The sequence below is a fragment of the Oncorhynchus masou genome, chromosome 2, assembly GCF_036934945.1.
Source record: "Oncorhynchus masou masou isolate Uvic2021 chromosome 2, UVic_Omas_1.1, whole genome shotgun sequence".
Lineage (NCBI taxonomy): Eukaryota > Metazoa > Chordata > Actinopteri > Salmoniformes > Salmonidae > Oncorhynchus > Oncorhynchus masou.
In genome coordinates, this window is record NC_088213.1 from 15,467,761 (window position 1) to 15,491,786 (window position 24,026).

At 45.2% G+C, this 24,026-nt stretch overlaps 1 protein-coding gene across 1 annotated transcript in view; it reads right to left on the minus strand.

The window, feature by feature from the left end:
- The window catches only part of neo1a (neogenin 1a), a 237,197-nt gene that overhangs the window by 107,572 nt on the left and 105,599 nt on the right, over nt 1–24,026 (minus strand). Inside the window, 2 exon segments of the mRNA XM_064988713.1 lie at nt 5,240–5,390; nt 12,233–12,508. Of these exon segments, the coding sequence (XP_064844785.1) occupies nt 5,240–5,390; nt 12,233–12,508 (427 nt within the window).

Consider the following 24,026-nt stretch of genomic DNA (forward strand, 5'->3'; position numbering starts at 1 on the left):
GATGCTACTGATTTGACCTCAGAGCTAGAATGTACAGGCCACAAAACATCTCTACTCATCATGAGGGGCCGCAGTGGTCTGGGTCTGTGGACCCACAGTGGTCTGGGTCTGTGGACCCACAGTGGTCTGGGTCTGTGGACCCACATGTGCACACTCCCCTCCCCCCCACCCTAAAATTACGATCAAAACATTTTGGCTACCCCCCCCTCTTGCCAGCGGAGATAAAAACATATATATATTGTTTAAGAGTAGTTTTTTGCAATTCTACCCATTTTGCCATGGGGGCGGAGAAGATTTTGCAATTCTTTAACAATTTAATGCAATTCTACCCATTTTGCCATAAGGTGGAGAGAAATGTTAAGATTCATTTTTTTTCTCCAATTAAAACAAAAATGCAAAGATATTCGACAATATAACAAAATGACAATAACCTTACAAGACAACAGACGTGTGTACATAAAAAATAAAAATAATATTTTTTTAAACACACAAATATACAATAAAATAAAAAGTCAAAATAAAAAGAGACATTAGATCATATGGTCACCTGCCGTAAACTACATATTATACATTAAGTGTGAAACATTACGCAAGGATTACATAGAGATGCAATCAATATGATGTGAGATTCTCCATATAGTCAATAAAAGGTTGCCAAATTCTGTAAAATGTCTAACTCATACCTCAAGCAGTAAGTGATTTTCTCCAGTGGGACACAACTATTAACTTATTCGATATAGGGGGCGCTCTTTTAATTTTTGGATAAAAAAACATTCCCGTTTTAAACAAGATATTTTGTCATGAAAAGATGCTCGACTATGCATATAATTGACAGCTTTGGAAAGAAAACACTCTGACGTTTCCAAAACTGCAAAGATATTATCTGTGAGTGCCACAGAACTTATGCTACAGGCGAAACCAAGATGAAATTTCAAACAGGAAATGGCCCAGATTCTGAAGGCGCTGTGTTCCAATGTCTCCTTACATGGCTGTGAATGCGCCAGGAATGAGCCTACACTTTCTGTCATTTCCCCAAGGTGTCTGCAGCATTGTGACGTATTTGTAGGCATATCATTGGAAGATTGACCATAAGAGACTACATTTACCAGGTGTCCGCTTGGTGTCCTCCGTCGAAATGATTGCGCAATCTCCAGCTGCGTCCACTTTTCCATTCGGTTCAGAGGAGAAAGGCAACTGCCACGAATTATTTATCATCGAATAGATATGTGAAAAACACCTTGAGGATTGATTCTAAACAACGTTTGCCATGTTTTGTCAATATTATGGAGTTAATTTGGAAAAAAGTTTGGCGTTGTAATGACTGAATTTTCGGTTTTATTTCTTAGCCAAACGTGATGAACAAAACGGAGCGATTTCTCCTACACAAATAATCTTTTTGGAAAAACTTAACATTTGCTATCTAACAGAGTCTCCTCATTGAAAACATCCGAAGTTCTTCAAAGGTAAATGATTTTATTTGAATGCTTTTCTTGTTTTTGTGAAAATGTTGCCTGCTGAATGCTAAGCTAATGCTATGCTAGCTATCTATACCTCTTACACAAATGCTTGTGTAGCGATGGTTGAAAAGCATATTTTGAAAATCTGAGATGACAGTGTTGTTAACAAAAGGCTAAGCTTGTGAGTGAATATATTTCTTTCATTTCATTTGCGATTTTCATGAATAGTTAATGTTGCGTTATGCTAATGAGCTTGAGGCTATGATTACGCTCCCGGATACGGGATTGCTCGACGCTAGAGGTTAACTTCTGACAGACACATTGCAACCGGCAGGGAGGATTCCGATATCCATTTCAAGGCAAAACATTTCTTGGCAATCGCTAGAAATATTTCTGTTAGCTTTATAGTTTGGCTTTGCCTAAGATTGGAATTAGTAAAGTTACCCAGTAGACAGACCTCCGGGTCTAAAGGGAATGCAACCCCATGAATTGAGGATACTGTATCTCAAGCCCCCTGCCAGAAACCGTGTAGTTTTGAACACTGCCAAGTGGAATGAAGGAATGTTCCTTCATCTGAGCCACATCTAAAACATAGGGAGGAGATATCAGGGTTGAACTTGTGCAATCTAGGACGGGGTGATATTGAGCTGATGGAGGAAATTAAACTGGATAACTGTTTAGAAATGTAATATGATATCCGAGTGAGACTGACTAACAAAATCAATGGGGGAACCACAGCCGTTAATTTGACCATGATTACTAAGTTTTGATAGGTCAATTATTCTAGCAGCCAGGTATCAAAAAAATGTCAGCTGACATGAGTTAAAGGAGTGGCTATCAGTGGCCGACATAAGAGAAAAACTGCTCATTCACAACCACAGCCACTGTTGAGTAGAATGCATCTCCAGACCTCTCTAAGAAACAGACTGGCCAGAGGAGACCCTGTAGAGGTGACCCTGTAGAGGAGTCCCTGTAGAGAAACTGCTCATTCACAACCATAGCCACTGTTGAGTAGAATGAATCTCCAGACCTCTCTAAGAAACAGACTGGCCAGAGGAGACCCTGTAGAGGCGACCCTGTAGAGGAGACCCTGTAGAGGAGACCCTGTAGAGGAGGAGACCCTGTAGAGGAGACCCTGTAGAGGAGACCCTGTAGAGGAGACCCTGTAGAGGAGAACCTGTAGAAACGAGTACAGGAGTCCCTGTAGAGAAACTGTAGACCCCTCTCCCTCCAACTCTCCATCTTAAAGCATATTCTCTCTGACTCATCCTATAAACAGTTGTTTTTATCAGGCCAGCGAGACGTCAACCACCTTTGAGTGTCAGCGCCAGAACTTGAACATAAATCAACATCGTCCTCTTACGGAGTCATCGCCATCTCCACACATCTCCATAAACTTCCTGTCGTGGGAGATACGGGATTCACAGTCTACTTCAACAGCTCTGATAGTAATACGGTTCCATACAGTCGACCAATTATGAGGTTCAGTACGGATTCCCTCCTCTTTTCCTCCCTCCGTTCCAATTATTACAAAGTGACAGGGCTTCTCTTCCTCTGAAGTCTTCCTGGGAGGGAAGGGGCGCGCTGAAGGAGAAACGAGATCAGATCTCCACTGCCAGCGGTTGCTTAATTGTCAATCCTGTGTTACAATGTTAGAATGACCTAACTTAATGTATTCAGCACACGGCTGTGCGTGTTCCTGGGTAAAGTGGCCTGGGTAAGAAAGGAGGACCCTCCCATTTGTTCAGCACAAGCTCTAATTAACAATGTAAGCACCCCCTCAACCCCCTATCCCAGAGTACCACAAGGATATTTGGAATGTGCGCAATGAAGAACATCTATTGTAATGAATATTTAACTCAACTCTCCTTTTATCAGTCTGCCACACTCAGCTGTGGTTTTCAAAAGTGACACACTGCATCCAAGACCAATATACCAAGATAGTGAGATAGTCAACTCTCCCGGGACTGAGACTGATATGAAAGTGTCTGACACTACGTTGAAGATGTTCTCTCCTTAGAAGGAGACAATGTCCTTGTCAAGCTGAACTTCAGAAGAGGCGTGTTAAAATGTACGAGACAACGTTCTTCACCAAAATAATGAGCCCTCATCTCTCGTCTTGGTTTCTTAGCCTGTCCCCTTCACTTACATACTTATTACCGGAAGGGACAAACTGAAAACACGGCTGTGTAGTAACCAGGTGAACCTCACACAAACCAAGGCAGGAACTTTGGAATTGGCCAGAACTCGACCCTGTGTGTGTGTGTGTCAGTGTGTAGAGTCCTGTGAGTGTGTAAAGAGACCATGCAAAAATGAAAATGAATACAAGGGTTAACTCAGATAGCCCACGTAGCCACTCTGTTAGCTATTCTCTCCCAGGGGTTTGGCTTGATCCACAGCTCTCCCAAGGGGGGGCTTGATCCACAGCTCTGCTGGCTTGATCCACAGCTCTCCCAAGGGGTTTCTTGATCCACAGGGGTTTGGCTTGATCCACAGCTCTCCCAAGGGGTTTGGCTTGATCCACAGCTCTCCCAAGGGGTTTGGCTTGATCCACAGCTCTCCCAAGGGGTTTGGCTTGATCCACAGCTCTCCCAAGGGGTTTGGCTTGATCCACAGCTCTCCCAAGGGGTTTGGCTTGATCCACAGCTGGCTTGATCCACAGCTCTCCCAAGGGGTTTCCCAAGCTCTCCCAAGGGGTTTGGCTTGATCCACAGCTCTCCCAAGGGGTTTGGCTTGATCCACAGCTCTCCCAAGGGGGGGATCCACAGCTCTGGCTTGATCCACAGCTCTCCCAAGGGGTTTGGCTTGATCCACAGCTCTCCCAAGGCTTGATCCACAGCTCTGGCTTGATCCAGCTCTCCCAGCTTGATCCACAGCTCTCCCAAGGGGTTTGGCTTGATCCACAGCTCTCCCCTTGATCCACAGGGGTTTGGCTTGATCCACAGCTCTCCCAAGGGGGGATTTGGCTTGATCCACAGCTCTCCCAAGGGGGCTTGATCCACAGCTCTCCCAAGGGGGCTTGATCCACAGCTCTCCCAAGGTTTGGCTTGTTTGGCTTGATCCACAGCTCTCCCAATGGGTTTGGCTTGATCCACAGCTCTCCCAGCTTGATCCACAGCTCTCCCAAGGGGTTTGCTTTGATACACAGCTACCCTAGGGTCTTGGCTTGATCCACAGCTCTCCCAGGGGAGGGTCTTGGCTTGATCCACAAGAGCTGTAAGGGGGTTTGACACTCTCCCGTGGTTTTAATTTGTGAACTCCCTGACACGGCTGGCAGCCAGACCTTGTTGTCTCCCTGCTTAAGTGGCAGTATTGTTGGCCCCGTCGGTGGCGCGCTCAGACACTCAGGCCCAGTGGCGTTAACACCTCGGGGTACAGGCGCCAGCTCTTTAAGTGTTTGCACTTTGGGCACAAGGCACAAAGGAAGCTGGTACTGCTATAGGAGTTTGACTAGGAACGTCTGAGGGCTAGAGGAACATAGTCACACTACCTTACGGACATGTTAAATGACTGATTCAATCATCAAATTGATTCAAACACTACAAATGAACACAACTTGATTTCTGTGCTAATATGGATGGATATAAACAAAGTAACTTATGGCAATGAGATGAAAAAAGTATTTCCAGTTAGGCAGCCATTTGAGGTCATTTACAGCCATTTGAGGTCATTTACAGCCATTTGAGCCATTTGATTTATACTGTTGAGTTGGAAGAAATGGGTTCGCAAGGAATACACCTTTAAAATTCTCTCTAAAAATAGGGCTTCCGGGTCCAACTCACCTCTCCTCAACAAGCTTGTCTCCCACCATCCATCGGACGTAGGGCGCTGGATAGCCCGTCACCACACACGGCAGCAGCAAACTGGCCCCCACCACTTTGGTCACAGGAAGTGGCTCTACCAGGAACTCCAGTTCTCTCTCCTCTCCGGTTTCTGTCCAAACAAAGAACAGGGTCGACCTCTGGTTAACGTGTGTCATCATTCCTCACTTCAAAAGACTCCCATCCTGAGATCCGATCTGGATCAGTAAAATGAACAACAACTCTGGTGACCACTCAGGAGGTCACCCAACTGGCTGAACTGCTTTGCCCAAAGTTAACCCCTTGGGATGTCGAAAAGACAGTGACTCTGAAGGAATGTTTAACCTCTTAATTAATGACCTCTTAATTATTTTAAGATAAAAAAAATAATCCTTTGGGGGGGGGGGGGGGGGGTCAATTTCAGTCAATCCAAGAAATTAGTTGAAATTCTCTTCAAACAATTGCATTAATTTTCGATGAGGATTTTTGAAGTTAACTCAATTGCAATGGAACCGACCCCAAAATCCCCCCCCCCCCCATATATTGTTCTTTCAGTCAACTGTTTCAGTCCACGTATGGTACCACCAAAGAACTCCTGGTACGGCCTGTTGCTTCTATGATGCAAAACATCTTGTGTGTATGTGTGCTTGTGGTAGTGTGTTTTGAATACACTCAGCCTCGGCCACACCTACTGGGAGACATAGAAAAATACACCAGCTGGGACTCGTTGAAGTCTGACTTACCACCTCTAATATCTTCTCTGCGCTGCCTGACAGACCCCAGCCTTTAACAACTCCACTAAATAAAAGTTCTGGGGGTTGAAGCTGTGACACAATGGAATTCAGCCCCCTTTGAGTGCAGATTGAGTTACAGTTCCCTCTGATAAGCCCACTGGGGGCTCTCTCGCCGTGTGTGTGTCTCTCTCAATTCAATTCAAGGGGCTTTATTGGCATGGGAAACACATTAACATTGCCAAAGCAAGTGGAGTAGATAAATGTACAAAAGTGGAATAAACAATCAAAAAAATGAACAGTAAACATTACACTCACAGAAGTTCCAAAAGAATAAAGACATTACAAATGTCATATTATGTATATACACAGTGTTATAACGATGTACAAATGGTTAAAGTACATAACGAAAAATAAATAAGCATAAATATGAGTTGTATTTACAACGGTGTTTGTTCTTCACTGGTTGACCTTTTGGTCTCCCGAGTGGTGCAAGACTTTTGCATCCCAGTGCAATACTGCAGTACCTGGTTCGAATCCATCACATCTGGCCGTGATTCGGAGTCCCATAGGGTGGCGCACAATTGGCCCAGTGTCGTCCGGGTTTGGCAGGGGTAGGCAGTCATTGTAAATAAGAGTTTGTTCTTAACTGATTTGCCTAGTTAAATAAAAGTTAAAAAAATTGAAAAAAATCTAATTTGGTGTCAACAGGTCACAAATCTTGCTGCTGTGATGCACACTGTGGTATTTCACCCAGTAGATAAAACAAATCGGGTTTGTTTTCGAATTCTTTGTGAATCTGTAATCGGAGGGAAATGTGTGTCTCTAATATACATTGGGCAGGAGGTTAGGAAGTGCAGCTCAGTTTCTTCTCGAGTGCCAGGTCTGCCTACGGCGGCCTTTCTCAATAGCAAGGCTTTGCTCACTGAGTCTGTACATAGTCAAAGCTTTCCTTAAGTTTGGGTCAGTCACAGTGGCCAGGTATTCTGCCAATGTGTTCTCTCTGTTTAGGGCCAAATATCACTCTAGTTTGCTCTGTTTTTTGTTAATTCTTTCCAATGTGTCAAGTAATCACCTTTTTGTTTCCTCATGATTGGGTTTAATTGTGTTGCTGTCCTGAGGCTCTGTGGGGTGTGTTTGTGAACAGAGCCCCAGGACCAGCTTGCTTAGGGGACTCTTCTCCAGGTTCATCTCTTTGTAGGTGATGGCTTTGTTATGGAAGGTTTGGGAATCGCTTCCTTTTAGGTGGTTGTAGAATTTAACGGCACTTTTCTGGATTTTGATAATCAGCGGGTATCAGCCTAATTCTGCTCTGCAGGCATTATTTGGTGTTCTACGTTGTACACGGAGGATATTTATTTTCTCTCTCTCTCTCTCTCTCTCTCTCTCTCTCTCTCTCTCTCTCTCTCTCTCTCTCTCTCTCTCGCTCTCTCTCTCTCTCTCTCTCTCTCTCTCTCTCTCTCTCTCTCTCTCTCTCTCTCTCTCTCTCTCTCTCTCTCTCTCTCTCTCTCTCTCTCTCTCTCTCTCTCTCTCTCTCTCTCTCTCTCTCTCTCTCTCTCTCTCTCTCTCTCTCTCTCTCTCTCTCTCTCTCTCTCTCTCTCTCTCTCTCTCTCTCTCTCTCTCTCTCTCTCTCTCTCTCTCTCTCTCTCTCTCTCTCTCTCTGAGGCTGGGTCAAATGTGTTCATGCTGGAGGTAAATGACTTGAGTGGAGGACCATGTACAAGTCTCTGTGTGTTCAACTAGCAGTAATGTCTGACCACGAGGGGTCTGCTCCGAGTATCGGTCACTAGTAGTCTACAGACATAGCAGCGGGAAGTAGTTTGGGTGGGGGAAGTGGATGCAGATTATTTGTTGTGCTTATACAGGACTAGTAAAGACCCACTGCACTACTTGTGATTTTTTTATATATATATTTTTTTAAATAAATGTATTTGAGTGTTTACCAGCATTCGTAACTTGAGTCTGATAACAGTTAATATGATAGTACTTGTGGAATAGAAAAATACTTGCTTGACACGTTTTACAGTTTCTTGAAATACTTTGCAAATACAACTTATTTCTATGTGAAAACTGAAACGGTCGATTAAGTCCTTTTCCATGTTAGTAGACACTCTTATCCACAGCAACTAATAGTAGTGAGCACATACATTTAATACTGGTCCCCTGTGGGAATCCAACCCACAACCATAGCACTGTAGACACCATGCTCTACCAGATACAACCATAGCACTGTAGACACCATGCTCTACCAGATACAACCATAGCACTGTAGACACCATGCTCTACCAGATACAACCATAGCACTGTAGACACCATGCTCTACCAGATACAACCATAGCACTGTAGACACCATGCTCTACCAGATACAACCATAGCACTGTAGACACCATGCTCTACCAGATACAACCATAGCACTGTAGACACCATGCTCTACCAGATACAACCATAGCACTGTAGACACCATGCTCTACCAGATACAACCATAGCACTGTAGACACCATGCTCTACCAGATACAACCATAGCACTGTAGACACCATGCTCTACCAGATACAACCATAGCACTGTAGACACCATGCTCTACCAGATACAACCATAGCACTGTTCTAGATACAACCATAGCACACCATGCTCTACCAGATACAACCATAGCACTGTAGACACCATGCTCTACCAGATACAACCATAGCACTGTAGACACCATGCTCTACCAGATACAACCATAGCACTGTAGACACCATGCTCTACCAGATACAACCATAGCACTGTAGACACCATGCTCTACCAGATACAACCATAGCACTGTAGACACCATGCTCTACCAGATACAACCATAGCACTGTAGACACCATGCTCTACCAGATACAACCATAGCACTGTAGACACCATGCTCTACCAGATACAACCATAGCACTGTAGACACCATGCTCTACCAGATACAACCATAGCACTGTAGACACCATGCTCTACCAGATACAACCATAGCACTGTAGACACCATGCTCTACCAGATACAACCATAGCACTGTAGACACCATGCTCTACCAGATACAACCATAGCACTGTAGACACCATGCTCTACCAGATACAACCATAGCACTGTAGACACCATGTTCTACCAGATACAACCATAGCACTGTAGACACCATGCTCTACCAGATACAACCATAGCACTGTAGACACCATGCTCTACCAGATACAACCATAGCACTGTAGACACCATGCTCTACCAGATACAACCATAGCACTGTAGACACCATGCTCTACCAGATACAACCATAGCACTGTAGACACCATGCTCTACCAGATACAACCATAGCACTGTAGACACCATGTTCTACCAGATACAACCATAGCACTGCAAGCACCATGCTCTACCAGATGAGCCCATACATCATCACACACCACCTGATGCCTCAATGTACTCAATTACTGTAGTGACATTGTTTTCTACCATGGTGATGGAACCATGTCTACCAGATACAACCATAGCAGAGGACCAGCCTATGTACAATACAGTAATGTACATTTACATTAAGTGGTTTGAAACCATGCACTGTAACACCATGCTCTACCAGAAAACCATAGGTTGTTTTCCATGCTTATTTGATCAAGAACCATAGATAATTTGATGTAGACACCATGTTACCAGTATCTTTGCACCAGACACCATGTTCTACCAGAACAACCATAGCATGTAGACACCATGTTCTACCAGATACAGGGTTTTGACACCATTCTACCAGATACAACCATAGGATTCCAGATAGAATGACAACAGCAGAGAAAGGAACAGATAAACATAACTCTAGACAATTCCAACGCATGTGAATGCTCTACCAGATACCATAGCACTGTAGACACCATGGTCTACCAGATACAACCATAGCATTGTGACACCATGTATATCAGATCATGTTCTACCATACCATGGGAATGTTCTACAGAAAACCATAGCACTGTAGACACCATGCTCTACCAGTTTATAATAGCAATAAGGCACCATGTTCTACCAGATATACAGCCAATATAGACACCATGTCTACCAGATACATCCAGGCACTCCACACTGTAGACACCATGCTCTACCAGATAGAACCATAGCACTGTAGACACCATGGTATACCAGATACAACCACAGCCCTCAGGCACTTATGCTCTAATTATACAACTACTGTACATTTTCTACCTACAACCAAAGACACCATGTTCTACCAGATACAACCATAGATGTAGACACCATGCTCTAAGATACAACCATATGTAGACACCATGCTCTACCAGATACAACCTAGATACACCATAGACACCATAGTTCTACCAGATACAACCATAGCACTGTAGACACCATGTATCTACCAGATATTACCATAGCACTGTAGACACCATGCTCTACCAGATACAACCATATGTAGAGCACCATAGTATCTATAGTATTACCTGGCAGTATGTAGACACCATAGTATCTACCAGATATTACCATAGCACTGTATACCATAGCATAGTATCTAGTATTACCTGGCAGTATGTAGAGCTACCATAGTATCTATAGTATTACCATAGCACTGTAGACACCATGCTCTACCAGTACCATGCACTGTAGAGCACCATAGTATCTATAGTATTACCTGGCAGTATGTAGAGCACCATAGTATCTATAGTATACCCAGTATGTAGAGCACCATAGTATCTATAGTATTACCAAGCACCATGTAGAGCTATATAGTATCATAGTATTACTCTGGCAGTATGTAGAGCTATATAGTATCTATAGTATTACCTGGCAGTATGTAGAATACAGTAATGTATATTACATTCTGGTTTGAAAGGATGGTAAATTAATATGCACAAAAAGTGGTTATTACATGGCAGTATGAAAAGATATCTCATTTAGTATGTATAGTATTACCTGGCAGTATGTAACCTATTTAGTATGTATAGTGTTTCAGGACAGGGTTTTGTTCTGGATTATCATTAGTAATGACAACAGCAGAGAAAGGAACATATAGTATCTATAGTATTACCTGGCAGTATGTAGAGCTATGCTGTATAGTTATTAATTCTAAATAGTATTACCTGGCAGTATGTAGAGCTATATCAGAGTATACCATATTTATTACCTGGAGTATGTAAGAGCTTTATAGTATCAATAAGGCACCTTGGGGGTTTGTATGTACAGCCAATATATTACCTGGCAGTATGTAGAGCTGTATCCAGGTATTACCTGCCTCTTGCATATGAACAGCCCTTATAGTATATATAGTATTACCTGGCCTTATGTGCTTAATTAGTACTAACTACTGTACCTTTTCTTTCCTATGTAGAGCATAGATCTATAGTATTACACTGGCAGTATGTCTAGAGCTTATATAGTATCTATAGTATTACCTGGCAGTATGTAGAGCTATATAGTATCTATAGTATTACCTGGCAGTATGTAGAGCTACATAGTATCTATAGTATTACCTGGCAGTATGTAGAGCTATATAGTATCTATAGTATTACCTGGCAGTATGTAGAGCTATATAGTATCTATAGTATTACCTGGCAGTATGTAGAGCTATATAGTATCTATAGTATTACCTGGCAGTATGTAGAGCTATATAGTATCTATAGTATTACCTGGCAGTATGTAGAGCTAGTATAGTATCTATAGTATTACCTGGCAGTATGTAGAGCTATATAGTATCTATAGTATTACCTGGCAGTATGTAGAGCTATATAGTATCTATAGTATTACCTGGCAGTATGTAGAGCTATATAGTATCTATAGTATTACCTGGCAGTATGTAGAGCTATATAGTATCTATAGTATTACCTGGCAGTATGTAGAGCTATATAGTATCTATAGTATTACCTGGCAGTATGTAGAGCTATATAGTATCTATAGTATTACCTGGCAGTATGTAGAGCTATATAGTATCTATAGTATTACCTGGCAGTATGTAGAGCTATATAGTATCTATAGTATTACCTGGCAGTATGTAGAGCTATATAGTATCTATAGTATTACCTGGCAGTATGTAGAGCTATATAGTATCTATAGTATTACCTGGCAGTATGTAGAGCTATATAGTATCTATAGTATTACCTGGCAGTATGTAGAGCTATATAGTATCTATAGTATTACCTGGCAGTATGTAGAGCTATATAGTATCTATAGTATTACCTGGCAGTATGTAGAGCTATATAGTATCTATAGTATTACTTGGCAGTATGTAGAGCTATATAGTATCTATAGTATTACCTGGCAGGATTGTGAGCTGGGCCTCTTCACTGGTCTTGGCGGGCCCAGCGTTCTCCACCGTGCAGCGGTAGAGCCCAGCGTCGGCCTCCGAAGCGTTGCTCACCACCAGGGCTCCGTTGGGTAGCTGCACCAGCCGAGAGCTCAGCTCCAGGGGCTCACGCTCACGCTCCCACCGGGCTAAAGACACCAGGTCTGGGTTGACATCGCAGGCCAGAACCTGGCTGTCTCCCAGGCGTATGCTGGCTGCTGCCGGCTGGCTGGAGAACCGGGGCATACCTGGGGAGGAAGAGGGAGGAGGGTTGCTGTTAAAACTTCATGTTTTTCTGTTCTGTTCTGCTGTTGCATTGATGACACATAAGCATGTTTGAGTTGAGAGGAGAGCGAGAGAGAGAGGAGAGCGAGAGCGAGAGGAGGAGAGCGAGAGAGAGAGGAGGAGAGCGAGAGAGAGAGGAGGAGAGCGAGAGAGAGAGGAGGAGAGCGAGAGAGAGAGGAGGAGAGCGAGAGAGGAGGAGATCGAGAGACAGGAAGAGAGCGAGAGAGAGAGGAGGAGGAGAGCGAGAGAGAGAGGAGGAGGAGAGCGAGAGAGAGAGGAGGAGAGCGAGAGAGGAAGAGAGTAAGAGAGCGAGAGAGAGAGGAAGAGAGCGAGAGAAGAGAGCATGAGGAGACAGATCAAAAGAGGCTTGAGTTCTGCCAGTATGCTACTGCCTACAGCTACACAGCTGTACAACCAGTTTCATGTGTTTCATCAGGAAATATGCCTACGTATCTGTGTGCGAGTGGGCCTGGTCTCAAATCAGACAGAAATGGGACAGAAATCCATGTTTCCAATCCGATCCATTCCTAATCCATGTTTCCAATCCGATCCATTCCTAATCCATGTTTCCAATCCGATCCATTCCTAATCCATGTTTCCAATCCGATCCATTCCTAATCCATGTTTCCAATCCGATCCATTCCTAATCCATGTTTCCAATCCGATCCATGTGTAATCCAGAGGTAATAACCCCAGCCTGAACTACTACTGGCTGTGATCCATGTTGGTGTAAAGTAAATGCATGTATCCCTGACAGTTTCCAACGATCCATTCCTCCCAGAATCCCCAATCCGGGATCCATTCCTAAAGCGATCCATTTACTGTAGTGAGATCCATTCCTAAAAAGATTTTGCAACACTAATTAAAAAGGCTGAATCCACAGGCTGTTTGTGTTCCTCTCCCTACTTTCATCTGTGATAATTATTTCCCTCGTTTATAGCCATTGATCTGAAACCTCGGTCTATGCCGATCCATTCCTAAACCAGCGGCGTATGTCAGGAAACGACACGGCGACGACATTTAATTTTGAAAGAAACCCTGACCGAAATGGAAACACGGTGCAAGTAAACTATAATATAGAAGTTAAACGATCTGGGCCACTTCTCTCTCTCACACACACACACACACACACACACACACAAAAAATGGGGGAAGAATTCAATGTGAGGCCTGTTAATGTGATGGTGGCCTGTGTGAATGTTTTGGTTGATCCAACTAATCCATGGCCGGGCTGTTTCCCTGGCGATGCGGAGTCAGTGGTTGTTGTTTGTTCTGGCTCAGTTGAAGCTGTGTGTCCGCAGACAGGAAGAAGTGTTGAAGCTGTGTGTGTGTGTGTGTGTGTGTGTACTTGCATGCGTGTGTCTCTCTCTCTCTCTCTCTCTCTACAGGCTTTGGGCTCCCCTCTCAGGGGGTTGGGGTGAGGGAGGTGAGAGTGACAGCTCTGGAATATATCCCACTTCAGAAGGCTGAGAGCCGAGACCCCCGGCCACCGCTGAGACCCCGTCTCCACTCAGCACCACATCGCTTCTAACTGTTGGTGTGTGAGAGATGAAGCAGCAACACACTAACAAACACCTCCATAGTGGTGTCGTCATACATACACAAAACAGCCTGGGTTCTATGCGCTCTGTAATACTGTATAAGACAGACAAAGTGAAACACTGCAGATTTCTCCACTACACATTCACTCTCACAGAAAAAGTCCACATAGAACCTCAAAGGCCTCTGAGTTGATGTGGCTGCAGTGACAGAGGATCCATCCTATAGGTCTGCCTCTCGAGGAGATTCTGATCTGGAAATGCAGCACTGTGTTCGGTACAGGACATTCTAGGCAGCGATGAACCATCAAATACAACCTTGAAAACAATGCCTGAAAGGTGACCTGCCTCCAGATGTGGGATGCATATAGCCTGGCATATACATGGCCGCCCCAGGCCTCACAGCTGCCTGAGGACCCCAGGGACGTCATTAAATAGCTATGTTGGAAAATAGGGAGGAAACTGGGGTTAGTTAGGACGGAACGTCAACAGAGGGAGGGAAAGAACAGAACCTGAACTATATTGTCCATTTAATGGAAATGAAAGGAGACACTATCACAATACCCAACCTCACACACAGGTGGGAGTGTACTTTATCAGCCTGGCTGACTGGCTGGATGACTGGCTGCCTGGATGACTGACTGACCAGTGCCCTGAGCACCTTCTCCTCTTTGTATTTAGGCCCTGTTGCCACAGTGGTGGCCTCCCTTTCCTGTTGCCACAGTGGTGGCCTCCCTTTCCTGTTGCCACAGTGGTGGCCTCCCTTTCCTGTTGCCACAGTGGTGGCCTCCCTTTCCTGTTGCCACAGTGGTGGCCTCCCTTTCCTGTTGCCTCATCAGATCTAAAGTGGACCTGAGGTGAGTTCATGGATTAGTGGCCTCCCTTTCCTGTTGCCACAGTGGTGGCCTCCCTTTCCTGTTGCCTCATCAGATCTAAAGTGGTGTGTGTGTGTGTGTGTGTGTGTGTGTGTGTGTGTGTGTGTGTGTGTGTGTGTGTGTGTGTGTGAGAGAGAGAGATAGCTTTAGAATCTCCTGTCTAACACTAAATTAATCACAATTCTCCCATTTAAATCGACAGGGTGGCTCCTGATCTTCCAGCCGCCTGCCAGACGGTATCACTGCTGCGCCGACGATCTTTACTCTTATTAACACTGAGTGGTGAGATAGGCCCATATCAACTCAGAGCAATAGAGTTTTAAGTGTTTGATATGCAGTGCAAATGCAGGGCAGCTTCCCCTGTAGGTCTGTGGTGTACGGAGCTGCAATTAAAATAACCTATCCCACTCCGAATGCAAACCACATACTTAACAAATGTCATTTTTGGAGCTCAAGTCAAACTACCAGGGAAGATGACTAAGAAATCTGCTTCATCTTGCGTCATTCCCTGATCTAAAAACCTACATTACCTGCATTTGTTGGTAGTAAAAGTAATGATCATTCTGGAGATGAGTGAAACAGCACGGTGTCTGCTTTAAGGACGATACCCGTGAAAAGACAGAGGATCTCCCCACCTCTGAGCAAACTGAGCATCACACAATGTGGCTCCTACCATTTTAATTGAAAGCAGGTCTAGAATCAGTAAAGAGAGCTTAACGGATAATGCAGGCTTTAGGGATTTTGTATACTCGATTCAACAGAATTAGACTTTTTAGAAGCACACACACACACACACACACACACACACACACACACACACACACACACACACACACACACACACAGAGAAAGCTTTAGGAATCTCTCCAACGAAATTCAACAGAATTAGTCTCTTTACGGCAGAAAATAGCTGGCGTTCTCCTTTTGACCAGGAGACATTCCTGGAGAGTTATTCATGCCTGTTTTTCCAGCCTGTTCAGATCAAGTTTCTTTCTCGAAATGAGGGGGGCAGAAAAAGAAAAGGGTTTTGGATTTGCCCCCCGTTTGTAAGTCTGTACCTCTACACGGCTATTGAGTTTCAGCAGCGCAGGACTGGCTCTCTAACGGGTGTTATATCCGTCTCCCTGTCCGGTCCTGTCAATGCCAATCATCCAAGAGCAATAGCTGGCCAGTGTTTGTAACAGTGTTGTGGACGGGGAAGGGAGAACAATGCCCCGAGGCACTGGAACACAGATGGACATTTTGGGAGAGTCTAATAAATAAAATAGTTGTTACAGGAAACATGCCATTGAAATCAAGACCCCTGATGAAGCCTCAATTAAGTGACTTGTGACAAACGTACTGGTGCTACCACCCCATAGCATGCCCCTTCTCTCAGGTACACTCTCACACACTGGCTGAACACACCAACAGAACAATCATTCTTATTGGTCGGACGCTTGATCAATTCCACCGGGGCACACAGAGACAGAGTCCGCCGGTTCAGAGCATCAAGCCGTGATTTGATAGGATGACCCTGGTCACTGCGGGGGAGATTGTCAACACCCTACCCAATAGGAAGACTTAGAACAGTGTGAAGACATGTGATCGATCAGACGTTTCTCTGTGCCAGACTGAGTGATATTGAAGACGCAGCAGCATGCTGATAATGGGGATAATATGCCATGTGTGGGCTATGGTGTGTGTCGTGTCACGTGTCACGTCATTTTTGCATGCTGCAGGGATATTTGCCTTTGTATTTCAAATCGCATCTAGGCATCCATAGCCTATTGTTTCTTAAATTCTATGGTCCGTAGCCAATCCCCGCCATGATCCCTTGAGGCCATATTGCCGTATAAGAGGTCATTAATTCACTTACTCAAGGTTTTAGGACGTCGCTGAGAAGGTTCATAATCCTTCCTCTGTTACAATGACTCAGTCAGTCTCTCAACGGTGAGTTCTTTAAAGGCCCGAGGAGGAGGCAGGTAGGCAGTTTTTAAAACACCGATTCACACAATCACAAGCAGCAGATAGACTCATGTTTTCATCCATTTTGTGGCTGTTTACAAAGTGTCGGAGAAGAATTTACAGAAGCTGTTAAGCAATGGTATGAGAAAATAAATCTGTCCCTGGGAAAGTGACAGTACTGTACCTCAGAACATCTGGGTTGGTAGGAAACACCAATGGCGCTCTGTGGGAGGTCAGGGCTCACATGACCAGGAAAAGGGGAAGGAATCATCTTCCCGGGCAATATAAATAACCAGCGACCGTTCCGCAAGACAATCACTTACATTTCCCCCTGCTTTGGCTGTCAAACATTCATTGCCCTGTTACATAAATCCAAACACAGCAGTCTCCCTCCGAATCAAAGGCGGCCATTTTGTTCCTGTTTTTCTCTATTAAATGAGGAGTTAAGGAGACGAGAGCCGAGCCGCGTGTGTGGGCCATGCTAGCCAGGATCCTTGGGACGTCACACTGATGTCACCCAATTGACGTTGACATTTAAAATGGTTAAAGTTAGGGATAGGTAAGGGTTAAGGTTTCAGGTAGTGACGTCCCAAGGATACTGAATAGCACTAAAAGTGTGTGTCTGATGTGACCCAGTTCACTGGTGAGTTCAGAGCCTTAAGAGGCGGTGCATATTGCATGACTCCAACACAGGACGATGAATACTTTATACAGCAGGGAGATGAAGACCGCTACGTGCTTGCCTGGCTATCATCCGCATGAGGAAGAGATGCTGTATACACCAGCTTGGTTTGTCAACAAATGCATCCTGGCAATCACAAATGAGTTACAGGTCTGACATCATTGAATGGCTGAAGACATTGGTAGAAACGTGTTCACCTTACATTTACATTACATTTAAGTAATTTAGCAGACGCTCTTATCCAGAGCGACTTACAAATTCTGTCAGATAAGTGAAAAGGCAGTGAGGGAAATATACCACCTGCAGTGCCTTAGGAAAGGATATACACCCCTTGACAATGTCCACATGTTGTCACATTGCAGCCCTATTCTAAAATGGATTCAATAAATACTAATCCTTGGCCATCTACACACCATACCCCATAATGGAAAAGAAAAAAAATAGGTTAGAAATGTTTGATTTATTTTTTTTAAACAATAAAAAACAGAAATAGCTTATTTACATAAGTATTCAGACCCTTTGGTCTGAGACTCAAAGTTGAACTTGGGTGCATCCTGTTTCCATTGATCATCCTTGGAATGTTTCTACAACTTGATTGGAGTCCACCTGTGATAAATTCAATTGATTGGACATGATTTGGAAAGAGACCCACCTGTCTATATAAGGTCTCACAGTGGACAGTGCATGTCAGAGCAAACACCAAGCCATGAGGTCAAAGGAATTGTCCGTAGAGCTCCGAGACAGGATTGTGTGTCGAGGCACAGATCTGGGGAAGGGTACCAAAACATTTCTGCAGCATTGAAGGTCCCCAAGAACACAGTGGCCTCCATTTTTCTTAAATGGGTCTGAATACTGATGTAAATGTGATATCAGTTTTTTTGCTTTGTCATTATGAGGTATTGTGTGTAGATTGATGAGGGAATGTAATACATTGTAGAGTAAGGCTGTAACGTAACAAGTGGAAAAGGTTCTGGGGTCTGAATACTTCCGAAGGCACTGCATATCTAAAGGACATCTAAGGCATTCTGAAAAGCTGTTTTCTTGGGGCTCCTCCGTAACCAGTTCTCAGTGCAGCCAGTAAGAGGGAAAAGAACCAGCATCCTCTCTGAGAGGGGGCTGTTCTGGACAGCGTCTTATGACCAGTGAAAACACTGAATTCATCTAATAAAGTAGCAGCTGAGGTACTTTGTCATACTACACAAACACCTGACAAACTGTCACATTGAGAACATTATGCGATGAACGTCACACTGGCAGCATCTTCACGACAGATTTATCTTGTTGAAAAAGTGGAAGGGATTTTGACAGCGTCATATCTTTCTTGAAGATTCAACACCATGTCTTGTGATGCCAATCTAGCGTCATTACACCAACGTTATGTAGACAGGGTAACTGGCATCAAGCCTGACACGGAATCGACAGAGAACCCCTACTAAAACACACAGGGCTATTATTGTACGTGTGTAGAGGAGAGGTTAATTGCATCCACCTGCACTTGTCCTTTACAAGCGTGAGGCGACAGGTGTGATTGTGACAGCTCAGATACAAAACACTAACACAATGCTAGCCTACATACACAAATTGACAGAGGAAACCAAAATGGCCTCTACTGATACCCTATGAAAAGGGGGATATTGAAGAATGAGAAAGGCCATACACCAATCATACAGCTGGCATCAACCCATTAAAACCTATAGAAGCACAAACAGGTTGTTTTTCCTGACTGTGTCAGTTCAGTCCTAAAGACATGGGAGCCGTCACACATCACAACCCTTCTATAGACTGAACAGTCCATAAGTAAGAGACAGAAGGTGGATGTCTGACACTGAGGAGGAGAGGCCGCTTCAGATGGGGTAGTTCTTTTATCTATTGGACTGGAAATACCAATTCAGGGTGCTGACAGTGACAAGAAACACTACACTCTGGGCCTGGGACCAATGTCAGCCCGGAGAAAATACAAGACAACCATAAGACAACCATGGTATTTCAGGTCAGATGACGATCACACATTCTGACTGAATACCAAACAGACTGAAAGACAATGACAACCATTCAACCATTTGGATTGAATTTGAGGAAGTCGGGCTGGTCACTGTACACAAACCACAGACCTAAATTAACATATAGAGTTTGCGCACCGTCAAGTTGAGAATGCTTCTCACCAGAGGGGTTGACAGGAACAACCTGGCTTGTGTGCAGGTGGCCAGAAATCAATGGCGTCTTCACATAGCTGCTGTTAGAAATATCTCCCTGGGACAAGAGACTAAGTGAGCCGTTAAACCGCTTCAGGTGCTGCCCAGATGTTGGAGCTACGTCGAGTTCATAAACATTTAGGAGGGCTGTGTTAGGGTGTGCGCGTGTGTGGCGTGTTGGGCCAGAGGCCAAGCTGCCTTGAGTCTCAATAGGAGCTTCTCAGCGGAGAGTCACATCGTGTTTACAAAGCCTCTCAGTCTTCAGAGAAGTGTTCATACCAAAGATTTCAGGAAAATTAATTTAGACATAAAATCAGGCTTGCTGGGTCAGTGCGAGACGTAACGTAGAAACAGTTAGCATGACGCCTAATTTACCACACAGAGCTACCTTGATGGGCAACATCGCTTAGAATTTCCACTATAGGCTGAATAACAGTTGTTTAAGATAAATCCAACTTGATCAATCCGGCCTAGACAACGGCTGACAGTGGCACATAAGAGGACCATGTATCAATCTACTGCCCTGGCACACTGGTTGGTTGGTTGGCACACTGGTTGGTTGGTTGGCACACTGGCTGGCACACTGGTTGGTTGGTTGGCACACTGGCTGGCTGGTTGGCACACTGGCTGGCTGGTTGGCACACTGGTTGGTTGGTTGGTTGGCACACTGGTTGGTTGGTTGGTTGGCACACTGGTTGGTTGGTTGGTTGGTTGGCACACTGGTTGGTTGGTTGGTTGGTTGGCACACTGGTTGGTTGGTTGGTTGGTTGGCACACTGGTTGGTTGGTTGGTTGGTTGGCACACTGGTTGGTTGGTTGGTTGGTTGGCACACTGGTTGGTTGGTTGGTTGGTTGGTTGGTTGGTTGGTTGGTTGGCACACTGGTTGGTTGGTTGGCACACTGGTTGGTTGGTTGGTTGGCACACTGGTTGGTTGGTTGGTTGGCACACTGGTTGGTTGGTTGGTTGGTTGGCACACTGGCTGGTTGGTTGGCACACTGGTTGGTTGGTTGGTTGGCACACTGGTTGGTTGGTTGGTTGGCACACTGGTTGGTTGGTTGGTTGGCACACTGACTGGTTGGTTGGTTGGCACACTGGTTGGTTGGTTGGTTGGCACACTGGTTGGTTGGTTGGTTGGCACACTGGTTGGTTGGTTGGTTGGCACACTGGTTGGTTGGTTGGTTGGCACACTGGTTGGTTGGTTGGTTGGTTGGCACACTGGTTGGTTGGTTGGTTGGCACACTGGTTGGTTGGTTGGTTGGCACACTGGTTGGTTGGTTGGTTGGCACACTGGTTGGTTGGTTGGTTGGCACACTGGTTGGTTGGTTGGTTGGCACACTGGTTGGTTGGTTGGTTGGCACACTGGTTGGTTGGTTGGCACACTGGTTGGTTGGTTGGTTGGCACACTGGTTGGTTGGTTGGTTGGCACACTGGTTGGTTGGTTGGTTGGTTGGCACACTGGTTGGTTGGTTGGTTGGTTGGCACACTGGTTGGTTGGTTGGTTGGTTGGCACACTGGTTGGTTGGTTGGTTGGTTGGTTGGCACACTGGTTGGTTGGTTGGTTGGCACACTGGTTGGTTGGTTGGTTGGTTGGCACACTGGTTGGTTGGTTGGTTGGTTGGCACACTGGTTGGTTGGTTGGTTGGCACACTGGTTGGTTGGTTGGTTGGTTGGTTGGCACACTGGTTGGTTGGTTGGTTGGCACACTGGTTGGTTGGTTGGTTGGCACACTGGTTGGTTGGTTGGTTGGCACACTGGTTGGTTGGTTGGTTGGTTGGCACACTGGTTGGTTGGTTGGTTGGCACACTGGTTGGTTGGTTGGTTGGCACACTGGTTGGTTGGTTGGTTGGCACACTGGTTGGTTGGTTGGCACACTGGTTGGTTGGCACACTGGTTGGTTGGCACACTGGTTGGTTGGCACACTGGTTGGTTGGCACACTGGTTGGTTGGTTGGTTGGCACACTGGTTGGTTGGTTGGTTGGCACACTGGTTGGTTGGTTGGTTGGCACACTGGTTGGTTGGTTGGTTGGCACACTGGTTGGTTGGTTGGTTGGCACACTGGTTGGTTGGTTGGTTGGCACACTGGTTGGTTGGTTGGTTGGTTGGCACACTGGTTGGTTGGTTGGCACACTGGTTGGTTGGTTGGTTGGCACACTGGTTGGTTGGTTGGTTGGTTGGTTGGCACACTGGTTGGTTGGTTGGTTGGCACACTGGTTGGTTGGTTGGTTGGTTGGTTGGTTGGCACACTGGTTGGTTGGTTGGTTGGTTGGCACACTGGTTGGTTGGTTGGCACACTGGTTGGTTGGTTGGTTGGTTGGCACACTGGTTGGTTGGTTGGTTGGCACACTGGTTGGTTGGTTGGTTGGCACACTGGTTGGTTGGTTGGTTGGTTGGCACACTGGTTGGTTGGTTGGTTGGCACACTGGTTGGTTGGTTGGTTGGTTGGCACACTGGTTGGTTGGTTGGCACACTGGTTGGTTGGTTGGCACACTGGTTGGTTGGTTGGTTGGTTGGTTGGCACACTGGTTGGTTGGTTGGTTGGCACACTGGTTGGTTGGTTGGTTGGCACACTGGTTGGTTGGTTGGTTGGCACACTGGTTGGTTGGTTGGTTGGCACACTGGTTGGTTGGCACACTGGTTGGTTGGTTGGTTGGCACACTGGTTAGTTGGCACACTGGTAGCCTGTCAGTGCCTGCTGGGGGCCCGGGGGAGGAGGCGCAGCAGGGTGCATGGCACAAAGATAAATTGTTTTGAGAGAAATGTTGCGGATGGTGAAAAGGGACAGGACGGTTGCCATGGGAACATCACACACACACACACACGTTGTGTGAAGAGAATGTGAGAATTGGCTGGCGTGTAGAATTTCTCATTTGAAATGATTATAGTGGTTTTAATAACACGTGTGGTTTTACAATGAAAAGGTATTAAACACTAACATCATTCAAATGTACCATAACATAATGTGTGGGGGAAAACAACTTACATTTCTACATGCTCCAATTGAAGACGGCAATCTATTCACCCATACATCTAGATGGGTGTCCCGAACAGATGCCTGAGCAGAAGAAATAACCATAAATGTATTGGCCAAGGAGGAGAGGCTGTACGGACACGCCTGGTGTCCAAACGGATGACGTACGTCGCACAGCTGAGAGTCGAGTGTGGAGACGAATGGATTGGGTTCAGTCAGACGTCCTGATGAGCCCTTCCCAGGTACTTTACACAGGCGAGATCACAGCAGCAGCATGGTGCTAGTTAAAACTGGTACAACAAAGTGATGTTAATGTCTATGGGTGAGGGAGAAATAACTTGTAGTATTGGTCGCCCACCATCTCCAATTTGTACCATCCCCACCTGATTTTATTTTGGGTAGGATGGGAGCCGACATGAGAAATAACTTGTAATTTTGGTAGTTACCATCTGGATGTCACTATGATGCATAATACAGGGAGCCTAGCGGTTAAGAGCGCTGGGTCAGTAACCGAAAGTTTGCTGGTTCAAATCCCCGATCAGACTAGGTGAAAAATCTGTAGATGTGCCCTTGAGCAAAGCACTTAAACCTAACTGCTCCTGTAAGTCGCTCTGGATAAGAGTGTCTGCTAAATGAGGAAAATATAATGAAAATGTCTACACTACTCAATGGGGAGTAGACAACAGCATGGAACACAGTGTCCTTCGCTTTCCGCAGGAGGGAGAACGAAGTAAATAGATAGTGTATAGATATATTGTAGTGATTTTCACTGAAAATGTACATTTAACGTTATGATTTCAAATTCCTTGTCTGCCGAAGTTGGAACTTGGGAGGGTTCAGAACCATTCAGTTTTTAATCGGACTACAAAACTGCCTGTCACCCTGCCTAATATTACCTCCACCATCAGGCTACTTCCCTGGCCTGATATTATCTCCACCATCAGGCTACTTCCCTCTCCTTACTGGTCTGATATTATCTCCACCATCAGGCTACTTCCCTCTCCTTACTGGCCTGATATTATCTCCACCATCAGGCTACTTCCCTCTCCTTACTGGCCTGATATTATCTCCACCATCAGGCTACTTCCCTGGCCTGATATTATCTCCACCATCAGGCTACTTCCCTCTCCTTACTGGTCTGATATTATCTCCACCATCAGGCTACTTCCCTCTCCTTACTGGCCTGATATTATCTCCACCATCAGGCTACTTCCCTCTCCTTACTGGTCTGATATTATCTCCACCATCAGGCTACTTCCCTGGCCTGATATTATCTCCA